General features: G+C 35.8%; 1 protein-coding gene across 1 annotated transcript in view; it reads left to right on the plus strand.

The window, feature by feature from the left end:
- Positions 1–13,853, plus strand: part of AHCTF1 (AT-hook containing transcription factor 1) — a 72,542-nt gene that overhangs the window by 15,160 nt on the left and 43,529 nt on the right. Inside the window, exons 4-6 of the mRNA XM_033099403.1 lie at positions 2,432–2,612; positions 4,739–4,946; positions 6,527–6,643. Of these exons, the coding sequence (XP_032955294.1) occupies positions 2,432–2,612; positions 4,739–4,946; positions 6,527–6,643 (506 nt within the window). The remainder of the gene's footprint in view (positions 1–2,431; positions 2,613–4,738; positions 4,947–6,526; positions 6,644–13,853) is intronic.

A 13,853-nucleotide genomic window follows, 5' to 3' on the forward strand; every position in this document is an offset into this window, starting at 1 on the left:
ATTTGAATAATAAATACGTTTAAATAGCAGATGCATCTGTAATCACTATTTATTCTAATATATGTATGCCTTCCATATGCCAGACATGTTATCCAGTAGTAAATATAGAAGTACTTTGAATTCGGTTGTTTTTTCAGCAGGTTTATTGCTGTTCTTCCATGCTTGGTGAGAAAATGTATACACTTACAAATGCATATGTGCACGCTCACACACACACACACAAATATAAAATCATGGAAGAGTAGAATTTTTTCTATATATTGTATGAAAAAGTATGCACTTAGATGTACATAAAAATGTATGTATGTATGTATGTAATGTATACAGTTCTAGAATAGAATTTTAAAATTAAAAGGGAGCTTAATGACAAAATATATTTTTACAGTTGAGGAAACTGACCCAGTGGGTTAATGTGGGGATCTGAAGTAATTTATAGCTTGGTATCTTATATGTACTCGCCAGTGGCAATGATTTTAAAGGCAGAATTAATTTAGCAATATATTGAGTACTTAGTATAAATCAAGCTATGTGCTAGATTTTGAGAATTGTTTAATTGAACTTGGTCCATGCTATCAAAAAGCTTGTAGTCTAGTAGGAGAAGACAGGTAACAAGATTACAGCATAAATATAGTAAGTACTTTCATAAGTTGAAGCATTTTAATTTGGCAAACACCTGGATAATTTTTACTCAAAAAGGTTGGACATTTCAGGCAAAGGGACCGGCATGTAAAAAGTTACAGTGTATGGAACATTTGGAAAACTAGGCTTATTTAGAACAGTTGCAGGGGGGATGGGGAATGTAGGAAGTGGGAGCCAGAAATGGTGAGGATTGAGACTTTGAATAGACTTGTTTGCAATTAAAAGCCTTTAATTGCATGGTGAAGTCTTTTTTAGGTTTAGAGTGTAAAAAGCTAGGTTAAGGTAGTTAGATAAATAATAGTGATCTAAACCAAGGAAATGACAGTAGAAACTGAGGGTGGGGGGGACAGCTTCAATATGTATTCAAGAGGTACCAAGGACAGGACTTGTTGATCAGTTAGGTAAGAGTACTTGAGAAGGGACTTCTCTAAGTTCTGACTGCTCACTTGGGTGGATGGCTGGTATCACATGGAAGAGGGAATATAGAAGAAAAAGATTGGGAGAGTAGTGATAGATAACTTTAAAAGGAGTTCAGTTAAGTAGTTGTTTTTTGACTAAGACACAATATACCCTCCTAAATTGGTTTGCTTTTAACTGTCTTATTTTAAAATTAAGGTAGCGTTATCATTTACTTCACATAGTGTTTGTATGAGGGATGTAAGCTGTGACATTCATTACCCCTCACTGAGGAAATTGAGAATATGCTTTAGTATTTATAGACATTACTACTGTAATTTAGAAAAGGAACACAATCTGTGAAATTAGTTTTCAGAATTAGAATCACTATGGAATGTTTTGTGTACTAATGAAATATAGAAAAGCCAAGCTTTTTGTCTATAATAATAAATTATAGACTGAAACAAACTTTAATCTTATATTAATACATAAACCATTGACCATAAATTTCCTCTTTTCTTTTAGAACGTTTATCAGTAGTATAGTAGAAATCACCAAATACTTATATATCATACTTAATTTTTGTGAATTAATAGGAAACAGAAGGACAGCTAAGTATACAATAAAATACGGACTATTAATTACAGACATTGAAAATTTGACTCGAGATCAAGGGGGAAAATAACTATAATCTAGCTACAGTATGGCTAATTAATTTCAATCCTTGTTAAATGTCTGATCCAGTCAGTGCTAAAGCTTTGTGTGAAGTCCATTATAATATAGGCCTTTTAAAGAAATGTTAGACCTCTTAAGGCTTTAAGACATAAATAAGACTTTTTTTTTAAGAATAAACAATACATTTTTCTGGAATGATTTATTTTTACTGTTTCTTAAGGGAAGAGGCTATATAATCATAGAGTAGCTGGTTAAGAGCTTTAAAGTGAGAAAAATCTAGGTTTGAGTTTTATACCTAATGATTATGTGACTTGAATAATTCAGCTAAACTTTCTAAGCCTCTGGGTATTTCATCTTTAAACAAGAATAATTACATAAAGTCCAATATCAAAAGATTATTGTGAACATTAAATGAACCAATTAGCACAATGCCTGGCTTATATTAAACTCTCAATAAACATCAATTATTATTCCAGCTGCATGATTTTTTATATATTGAAATAATGGTGTAATTCCTATATTGGACGATTTTTATTATGTAATTCAGATTCACAAGTGTCAAATATGGATTTAGGATTTATATTAGAAAATGTTTAAATCTGTTACACCAAATAACCTGCTTTAACCTCAAAATTTATGTTTTTAATTGTTTTAATGTTAAAATTTATATTTTTAATTTTCTCGTTTGTATAAGAAGCAATTCATATATTCTACTTTCTAGGTAACAGCTGTTGAACCTATAATTAATCATGGAGGAGCCAGTGCAAGCACTCAGCATTTACACCCGAGTCTGAGATGGCTTTTTGGTGTGGCAGCTGTGGTAACTGACGTTGGACAGATACTTCTTATTGACCTGTGTCTGGATGACTTGTCATGCAGTCAGAATGAAGTAGAGGCATCAGGTAGTTTAGTCATTCTCTGCTTGAAACCAAAACTTGAGCACCTGAATATTCTGATGCAAGGGATTGGTTTTTAAAAATGGTACAAAAATTTTACATAGAAACTTCTTTATGTTTTTTTGTTTCTTTTATTGTTTGGGTCTATTGTTTTATTTTGGGCACTGTGGATATTTTTGCATGTTAGTCTATTTTATTAAGTGTTCGTATACTAAAGTAGGTCTTGAAAGAGATAGGAATATTGATTTATTTGTTTTCAGATATACATTTGCATAATATCTATTATGTAAATGCCAGAAGAAGGGCTAACGGTGTAAAATTTTGATCATTATCCGACAGTATGAAATTACCTATCTGCGTAGGATCTGCCCTAGTGTTTGGCATGTTATGTTCCTATGGTAAGACCCAGACAGAAATAAAATAATTTATTAGGAAATAGCAGAGTAATTGAAAGTTTTTCCTCACAAAATAACATTCCAAAATAGAACTAATGCTACCGAAATTCAAAAAAAGTGAAGACAGTTTTTCCCATTTAATACTAATGCTTATATTTATAAATTTATTCTTTACCAAGAGCTTTCAGTTTTGTTTTGTTCTTTAATTTATGGGACTCTTATTTGATTGGTTTATATAGAAAGGAGAGCTAACTTAAAAACTTTTTTAAAATGTATGTATTACTTATAAAGTTTCAGGAAACAAACATTTCTCTTTGAGGACCTTCTTGATTTTTAAAGCAGTCCTGTAATATTGCATATCTGCTCAATTATGGATCAACTAAGAAATAGATATTGTCAGTAAATAATAAAACTGATTAAAGCTACAGTGGTGAACATTATATTGGACCAGAAATTGATTGAGGATCAATTTCTATAAATACTGTTTTGCAATTTTTCCAAACTTAATTGTATTTCTTATACATTCTGCCTCATCAGTACATATGGAGACTACCTTATTCTCTTGAATACGTTTACAATATTCCACTGTATGAACTGTTTATTTTGGCAAAATTTAATCACTTACTATTCTCTGAAAAAATAATCAGAAGTAGAAAGGTAACTGTTCAGGTACAATGTAATATGATTTTTTTCCCCTTCATAACATAATAGCATTGAATCTGCTTTTCACAAAGTTGTGTCGATATACAGGCCTGAATATTTTTCTTTCTTATTAAAGATTTTTGACATCTTCAAGTAGATAAAAGAAGAATTCCCACATACCCATTGCCTAAATTCAATTAGTTTTCAGGTTTTACCTTATGTGCACCTATTTTCTTTCATTTCCTTTCCCCCCTTTCCCTCTTCATTAATTTAAAGCAATTAATGGTTATTTTTACGACAAAATCATGATGTCCTTACCACTCCTAACAACATTAATACTAATTCCTTGGTATAGTTTAATAATCAAATTGCTGTGATTGTCTCTAAAGCACCTCTTTGCTTTAGAGGTTTTATATACTTAATATGTTTCATTCATTTATTTTAATTATTGTTTTTTGATGCTTAAATGTTCTGTTTTTGCTAATAAGAGCTCCTTCGTGTAGTCTGACAAATTCCCTTTAGATTTTGACAGCTTCCTAGAGTTCTGACACAAGATGTGCTGGGCTCATCTTATATATTTTCTGCCCCAAAGCTGAAGCCAGGCATTTCTCCGAGAGGAATATTTAGGCTGTTAATTATAAATTTGAATGAAGAAACCATCAGCTTTATATATGATTGTTAAGGAATTGTTTAATCCTTTTTAAAAGAGTCTACTTTAAAAAAAAGTCTACTTTAGATATTTGATATATACTGAGATTTTTTTTTTTTAATTACATAAGGGTTTTTTTGTTTTGTTTTGTTTTTTGGTTTTTTTTAAGGAAAGCACAGCTCATAGTGGCCCATGCGGGGATCGAACCGGCAACCTTGGTGTTATTAGCACCATGGTCTAACTGAGCTAAGCGGCCACCCTTACATAATGTATTTTGAAAATTAAGCATTTAATTAGATAAGGGTGGCTATTTTTATACTTCAGCATACTTTATCACTAATCTTATTTTGACTGACCCCAGTAGTCTTCAGTTATGGCTTGAATAATGGGTGAAACATTTGCTTTTATGTGGTTCATAGTTTGTTAATCCCCCTTTTTTTTTAAAGACCTTGAAGTCATCACTGGCATCCCAGCTGAAGTACCACACATCAGAGAAAGTGTGATGGAAAAAGGACGCCATCTGTGTTTCCAGTTAATAAGCCCATCCGGAATAGCCGTTTCGACCCTTAGTTACATAAACAGGACAAATCAGCTTGCTGTAGGTTTTTCTGATGGCTATCTAGCACTGTGGAATATGAAAAGCATGAAGAGAGAGTAAGTATAACTTTTTTCTCTTGTTTGAATATTGGTAGTTTCTGAATATAACTTGTACTCAATTATTAATATTTAAAAATTAGCTTGAGGAGAAAAGGGTAGGATAGATTAATGATTGAGTGACTGAGTACGAATAATTTTTCATTGCATTAAATCATGACTTGATATAATAAGGAATGACTTAACACATGAATTTAGGTTAATTGGTGTATTTTTAGAAGGCATTTCAGTTATTGTATTTAGTTTGCTACTAAAGCATGACTCTATAAAGATAAACTACATATTTGTATAGTATGAATTCTTTCAGAAATACTTTTCTTCATAACCATATGTGTAAATATATATAAAGTAGTACTTAATTGACAGAAAAATAAAAAAATCATAAAATCATAAAATAAAAAAATTTGCTTTTTAAAAAAAATCAAAGTTTATAAAATACTGTTTTGAAGTTTTTATGCTGTGAAAATCTTCCCCCAACTATAATTATATTGATACTTTTTATTAATATTTATGGTGTTAAAATTACTGAGGAATTAACCCTTTATTGAGGGAATTAGCCCCGTTTTTGAGGGAGGTAGCAAACAGGCATTCTAGATTATTAATTTAATCTCTATTAAGAGTTAAGTAGATACCTATTTGTCTCTTTTAAGGTGTCATATTTCTTTATTTTTTTCATGGTATATTAGACTTTTATCTTCAGTGATTTATCTTACAGATGAGTCAACAAAATAGTCACTCTTCCAACTTTCTACTCAGTCTCGACAACAAATTGGTACATACTTGTTTGAGTTTAGTAATAAGTGTTTGCCAAGTTTGAAGTGAAGGAAAAAGAGACATGGAAAATAACAAGAAGAGTCCCTTCTCTCAAACCAGACAGATTCTTACTGTTGGTTTGTTTGATAATATTAGAGTATTATAAGCCCCTTAGGTAAACTCTGACTATCCGTGCACTTTCTCAGAGTCAAATTTTTCTGCAAAGTACCAGTGATGAAGGGTCCATGTTATTTCCTAGTAGCTCCCTATGGGAAGTCCATCTCAACTCTCTTTGCTGAACCCTTTTCACCCGCTCTTATCTTTGAATTTCTTCTAAGGGGGTGCCTGGAAAACCTGACTTCTACAGTATTTTTTCCTAGTACTATCATCTTTTCACTAATTATGCTTTTTAAGAGATTTATGGGAACTCTTTGGATTCTTAATCATTGTGTCATAGTAATGAGGAAGCTGACTTTCTAAAACCCAAGCAGCTAAAATGTAGTGTTGGCACGATCTCATCTCTAGGGTACCTCTTACTGGGGGGTAATACAGAGTGGTGTCATTTATATGACTGGAAGGACTAGTTCACACATACATAATATACCTGTACATTAGTTATTTTAACCCTTCCCACTTCTCCCTGGAGGATGGGTGCCATGCCTATAGTCTTGATGTTTTGTATCTTGTACCCAGTGTATTTTTGAAGGTAACACTATTGTGTAAACAGTAGTTTGCTCTAACTCAGATTCTTACATTGATACATCTTCCTTTTTCGTGAAGTTTTAACTTAAAAGTATAAAGTGTACTAATTTTTATGCATGTTTTAGATATTTCACACAATTGGAAGGTGGAAGAGTTCCTGTATATGCTGTTACTTTTCAAGAACCTGAAAATGACCCTCGTAATTGCTGTTATTTGTGGGCTGTTCAATCTACACAAGATAGGTAAGTGTGATACATGTGGTTTTTAAAAATATTTATCAAAACTGAAGCAGCAGTTAATTTCTTTTCGAAAGCTTTGTACTGTGTTGTCTTTTTTAGTGAAAGCAACATAATTCAGTGAAGTAAGTTAAATATCAGTGAGAAGAAATTGTGCTTTCTTGACTTGTTTCAAAGTTATTTCAAAGAGTAAGCCAATACAGATGAGTAGGCAACCTCTTACTACCTTAGGCAATTTTTATGACCACCTATGTTCTCTTATAAGAACATCTTTTCTCTTTTATAATCTCATTCCTTTTTTTTCTATTTGTTTTGTATGCCTCTTTTATTTTTATTTATCCCTACTCTGTTTTTTAGTCCTTCTACTTGCCTTTGGCAGTATATTTTTAGGATTAATTTGGTTAGTTTTTCCCTGTGTCATAAGCTCTAATTTTGTTCCAACTACAACTAATGAGAAATCTTTCTTTTCAGTTTAGTTTCTAACTGATTAGGCTTGTTCATTTCTAGTGTTAGAACAGTATAACAATTGATTTTCTTTTATTTTTCTGAGGTATTTAGTTGTTTCTTTGATGATCAATGAAATAGTTAACTTTGCGCTATAAATGCCATGATCTTGATAACTCATTGCTCCCAGTACTTTCTCTTCCCAAGTCCCATCCTACCTTATACGTGAATTTTGGTCAGTTTGGGTTTTTGTGTTAGACGTTCCCACTTTGAAGCTTTGTCTTACCTCACACCAGTAAAGCAATGAACAAATAATTTGCTGCTTTTGATATTTGTCAATCCTGGAGAAAAATGAAATGAAAATATAGAGACAGCTATTGGGATACCCCTCATTGAGTCACATCGATATTTCCATCCATTTGAGTGTAATGTGGGCCAGCAGCATTGAAGAATGTGCCTTGTGAAGGCTGTGTGTGGTAGGGAATGACGGGGCATTTTTTATCTAAACAATTTTTGTATTCCACTTATTTTTCCTTCCAATACTGTAACTTGTGATGACAAATTCAATACATTTATTATTCTCTGTGTGGATATTTTTTTCTTTTGCTTTTTCTAATGTCTAGAGGGGGTTCCCTTTTAAAATTATTTTATAAGTGATGCTCACTCTGTCCTTATAATCATAAAGCTATGTGAACTTTCTCTGCTCCTGATTTTTTCTAAAATCCTTGTGAACTATATACACTTACCTTGTTTTATTTATTTATTTTTTAAGTAGTTTTCAAAGCTACATAGGCATTCTAAGCACAAATAAATCACAATTTAAAATAAGGGCAGATTGCCAATCAAGATGGCAGAGCAGGTAAACGCTGTGCTTACCTCCTCCCAGGACCACATCAAAATTACAAGTAAACTACAGAACAATCATTACTGAGAATTGCCTGAAGTCTAGCTGACTTGAAGCCCTACAACTAAGGACGTAAGAAGAAACCACCTGGCGACTATTAGGAGGGGCAGAGACGCAAAATAGGCTGGTCCAACACTCGTGCTTGACCATTAAAAATCAGGAGGGATATCTCGGCTGCAGAGGTCCCTCCTGGAGGAGTGAGGGGTCCCAGCCCCACACTAGGCTCCCCAGCCCAGGGTTCCACTGCTGGGGAGAAAAGTCCCCCATAACTTCAGGCTGTGAAAACCAGCAGAGATTGTGGCAGAGAAAACAGGGCAGCTGCAATCCCAGGCACTCCCCTTAAAGGGCCCGCATACAGAGTCACTCACTGATGGATTCACTCGCTCTGAGCACTGGGGCAGCAGCTCGAAATGCGCCAGGGACTTACAGGGAGGAATTGAATTGTTTGGCTTCAGGACAAGGGCTGGAGGAGCAGCTTTCTCCTATAAGGAGAAGCTGGCAGAAGCCATTCTTTCTTTGTTGAGCCCTCCCCGTTCCTGGCATGCAGATGCAGGTGGCCACCATATCTGAGTCTCCATCAACCTAGCCAACACCATTCCTTTGGCTTGCCCTGCTGATTCCCTGAGACCCCACCCACCCAACTTTCAGGTTCACCCAACCTTCAGGCCCACCCAAGCCACTTGCAGTGGCTTTTCCATACGAATAGTTGGTCTTGAGTCATGCATCAGACTTTTCTAAAAATCTTTCAAAGTTTCACAAAACCCAAACAAGCAACATCTGGCTTCGGCATGTGCCATACCTCTGGCTGAGCAAGCCTAAGCCCAGCACTAGTGACAGCTGGTCTCGGTTCACGGCTTGGTTTCTTCAGGTACCTCCAACCCCAACACAGGTGGCAGCCATCTATAGGCATTGCTTTGAGGCTTATGCCAGAAGATCCCAGGCAGGGCACAGGCTGCAGCTGAACTTGGCCTGCAGTGGATCCCCTCCCAGGAGGCCTTGGGCTGGCACTCCTAGTGGCCAGCTTCAGACTAAGCTGGAGCATCTCCCAGCCACCTCCAAGGAGGACACACCCAAAGGGCAGACTAGCTAGGCACCAGAATCCTGCTAAAGCAAATCCTGCTCTATAGGCTCAGCCCCTGCACAACAGTTCCCCCATGGCCAGTCTTCATAACCAATCAACCCAAGGATCAATCCCTCCCATTAACGTGCAAACAGCAACCAAGACTCAACTACAGCACAGGGGCACACACAGTCTACTCAGCTGGAGCATTTGGCTCAGGTGAACAGGGAGACTGCACCACTGAGCCCCACAGCACACCTACTATATAAGGCCACTCTACTAAGACCAGGAGACATAGTAGCTCTATCTAATACACAGAAACAAACATAGGGAGGCCGCCAAAATGAGGAGACGAAGAACTATGTCCCAAACGAAAGAACAGAAAAAAGCTTCAGAGAAAAAACTAAAAATGGAGACAAGCAATCTATCAGAGGCAGAATTCAAAACACTGCTTATGAGGATGCTCAGTGATCTCAGTGAGAACAAAGAGGTAGGAAACATAAAAATGGAGATAGAAAACAAAAACAACCAGTCAGAAGTAAAGAATACAATAACTGAAATGAAGAATACGTTAGAGGGAATCAGCAGTACATGAGATGACGCAGAGAATCGAATCAGCGATTTAAAAGATGAGGTAGCAGAAAATACCCAATCAGAACAGCAAAAAGAAAAAATAATCCTAAAAAATGAGGATTAGTTTAAGGGGCCTTTGGGACAACATCAAGTGTACCAACACTTGCATTAGGGGTACCAGAAGAAGAAAGACAGCAAGGGATTGAAAACCTATTTGAAGAAATAATAACAGAAACTTCCCTAACCTGGCAAAGGAAATACATATGCAAGCCCAGGAAGTACAGAATCCCAAACAGGATGAGCCCAAACAGGCCCCACACCAAGACACATCATATCTTAAAAATATTACGTTGGTGCAAAGGTAATTGCGGTTTAAAAAGTTAAATCAATTGGAAAAACCACAATTATTTTTGCACCAACCTAATAGCAAAAGAAAAGCAGTTAGTTACCTACAAGTGAGCTCCCATAAGACTGCCCACTGATTTCTCAACAGAAACTTTGCAGGTCAGAAGGGATTGGCAGGAAATATTAAAAGTGATGAAAAGCAAGGACCTACAATCAAGATTATTCTACCCAGCAAAGGTATCATTTAGAATCGAAGGAAAGATAAAGGGCTTCTCAGACAAGAAAAAGCTAAAGGAGTTTATCACCATCAAACCAGTATTACAAGAAATGTTAGAGGGAGTTCTGTAAGATTGGGAAAACAAGATAAAAAATATGAATAATAAAATGGCAATAACTACATATCAATAATTAAATGGATTAAATGCTCTTATCAAAATATAGGGTGGCTGAATGAATAAGAAAACAAGACCCTTATGTATGCTGCCTATAAGAGACTTCAGATCAAATGAAACTAAAGGGATGGAAAACGATACTTCGTGAAAAAAAAATAGCTCGGGTAGCAATGGTTACACCAGACAAAATAGAGTGACAAAAAAAGTATACACGTTTTAAGAAAGGAAAAAAACTATTAAAACTATAATACTCAATATGTACCGATAACAAAAGATGAATACAAGTCACGTTTGAGCAATTACAAGAGTTGCTCAAAGTGGTTACCATCAGCGTCCAGACACTTCTGATTATGACAAACTCCTAAGTAATACATAGATAACATCTCGTAAAATGTGTATACATTTTTTGGCACCCCTGGTAGACTTTAAAACAAAGGCAATAACAAGAAACAAAGAAGGACTGAGTATTCCCACTTAGTATTTATTGGAAGAAATCCAAAACACTACTCCAAGGGGACATGTGCATCCATATGTTCATTGCTGCACTGTTTACAATGGCCAAGATGTGGAGGCAGTCTGGGTGTCCTTCGATGGATGAATGGGTAAAGAGAATATGATACACACTACATATATAATGGCATATTGCTCAGCCATGGAAGGGAATGGGTTCTTGCCATCTGTGGTGGCATTGATGGACCTGGAGTGTATTGTGCTGAGTGGAGTATGTCAGACAGAAAAAGACAGATGCAATGTGATTTTGTTTCTATATGTGGAATCTAAAGAACAAAATAAACAAAACAGAACATTTTGATGGTTGCCAAATGGGAGGGACGTTGGGGGTGGGTGAAAAAGAATAAGGGATTAAGTACAAATTGGTCGTTACACAGTAGTCATGGAGACTTAGGGTATAGTATAAGGAATGTAGTCAGTAATATTGTAATGACTGTGTATGGTGTCAGATGGGTACTAGATTTATCTGGGTGATAGATGGTGGGGGTGGTTTGAGGACAGGGTGAAAAAGATGACGGGATTAAGTACAAATTGGTAGTTACAAAACAGTCATGGGGTAGTTACAAAATAGTAAAGTAAAACATATAGTCAATAATATGGTAATAACTGTGTAGTTGCCAGGTAGGTGCTAAACTAGTCAGGGAGGTCACTTCTTAAATAAATGTCTCACCACTATGCTGTACACCTGAAATTAATACAAAATAATACTGAATGTCAACTGTAATTGAAAATTAAAGCAGGGAAAAAAGATAAAGGGGAATAAGAGGTTCAGATTTCCAGGTATAAAACAAATAATGGGGATGTAATGTGCAGCATAGGGAATATAGTCAGTAATATTGTGACAGCATGGTATGGTGTCACATGGTTGCTGGACTTACAGTGGTCACTTCTTTCAGTATATGAATGTTGAATAACTGGTGTACATCTGAAACTAATATTGTATGTTAGCTGTATTTTAATAAAAATATTTTTAAAAAGGAAAAAATAGTAAAATATGGGCAGAATAGTGTTTTCTGTTTTTCTTATAGTGAGGCCCTGTATTTAGTTATCTTTATCTATAAAACATTGAGTTAGTAACACATGGGAACACTTATAAAGATTTTTAAATCACTTTCTCTAAGACTCTATTCTTTAATAAGACGAGTTTAATTTTTAATTTAGATTATTTATTCCTAAATAATTTGCATTACATTGTTGTACTGATGTGAGATGTTTTTTGCCAGTGGTATTTCTGTGGACTCTAGTCTTTGGTAAGGACAATTAAATTAGTAGGTTAAGGGGCCGGCCCGGTGGCTCAGGCGGTTGGAGCTCCGTGCTCTTAACTCTGAAGGCATTCGATTCCCACATGGGCCAGTGGGCTCTCAACCACAAGGTTGCTGGTTCAACTCCTCGAGTCCTGCAAAGGATGGTGGGCAGTGCCCCCTGCAACTAAGATTGAACACGGCACCTTGAGCTGAGCTGCCGCTGAGCTCCCAGATGGCTCAGTTGGTTGGAGCGCGTCCTCTCAACCACAAGGTTGCTGGTTCGACTCCCGCAAGGGATAGTGGGCTGCAACTAGCAACTAGGACCTGGAGCTGAGCTGTGCCCTCCACAACTAAGATTGAAAGGACAAGAACTTGAAGCTGAACAGCGCCCTCCACAACTAAGATTGAAAGGACAACTTGACTTGGAAAAAAATCCTGGAAGTACACACTGTTCCCCAGTAAAGTTCTGTCCCCCTTTGAAAAAAATTAGTAGGTTAGGCACCTCTCTGAGAATCTGATGAAGGCTATAGTGTATACTGGTATGTGTTTGTATGTAATGATTTAAAGCAGGATTCCTGACATAGGGCATTCTGTGAGCTCCTGCACATTGTATACAAGATTATTTACATTTGTTTATATATGTTTATAAATAACACATACTCACACATGTATGTAATACACCTATGCACATCAGGAATCCTATTTTAAATCATCTTTAAATTAATCTCTTATCTTACAAAGGTGTGCAGTATAACAGTCTCTTCTTCCAACCCCCGGTCATTGAATCTCCCAGCACTTTAGTGTCATTATAAATAGACTGAAGTTACATAAATTTAGATTATAAATCTTAATCAGAAAGACGGGTGATGTGGTCTTTTCCTCCATCCCCATCAGAGCAAGCGTTTGGGAAAAAGAATCACTGTAGAGTGACTATGCCACTACAAAATTATATGGGTATAGATCTTCAATTGTTGCCATAGTACCCATCAATTAAAATTAAAGCCACATTTAGTGTTGTAATAATGGAAAAGTGGATGAAAAAACTCATTGCTGTTCCCTTTAATGTTGGTTGTATGCATTTTATCCTGTTTAATATTTGGTCATTGAGAGGCTGTCTTTGCTTCATGTCCATATATTTATTCATTCGACAAAATTGTTCAGCATTTACCTGTGCTAGGAACTAACTGTTCTGGAGACTGTAGCAATGCATAAGACAGAGTTCTGTTCTAGATTTTATATTACAGTGAGGAAGACAGGTGGTAAATAAATACACTAGAACCTATAGCTAATATAATTTCAAATAGTGACACAGGAATAAAGTTGGGAAAGGAGATACAGGGGGTGTGGTATACTGTGTTTCCCTGAAAATAAGACCTTGTCGGACCATCAGCTCTAATGCATCTTTTGGAGCAAAAATTAATATGAGACCTGGTATTATGTTATGTTATGTTATATTATATTATACCTGGTATTATATTATACCCGGTCTTATATTAAAATAAGACTGGGTATAATGTATTAATTTTTGCTCCAAAAGATGCATTAGAGCTGATGGTCCAGCTAGGTCTTATTTTCAGGAAAACACAGTAGTAGGGAACTGCTATTTTAGATAGTATAGTTAGTTGAGATTTGATTGAATGAAGTTGGACTTGGCAGGTTGCAGGGAGAGCCATGGGAAGATCTGGGGGGAAAATGCAAAGACCATAGTAAAGTGTTTCAAGGAAAAGCAAGGCCAGCCAGGGTA

This window comes from Rhinolophus ferrumequinum, chromosome 27, assembly GCF_004115265.2.
Source record: "Rhinolophus ferrumequinum isolate MPI-CBG mRhiFer1 chromosome 27, mRhiFer1_v1.p, whole genome shotgun sequence".
Lineage (NCBI taxonomy): Eukaryota > Metazoa > Chordata > Mammalia > Chiroptera > Rhinolophidae > Rhinolophus > Rhinolophus ferrumequinum.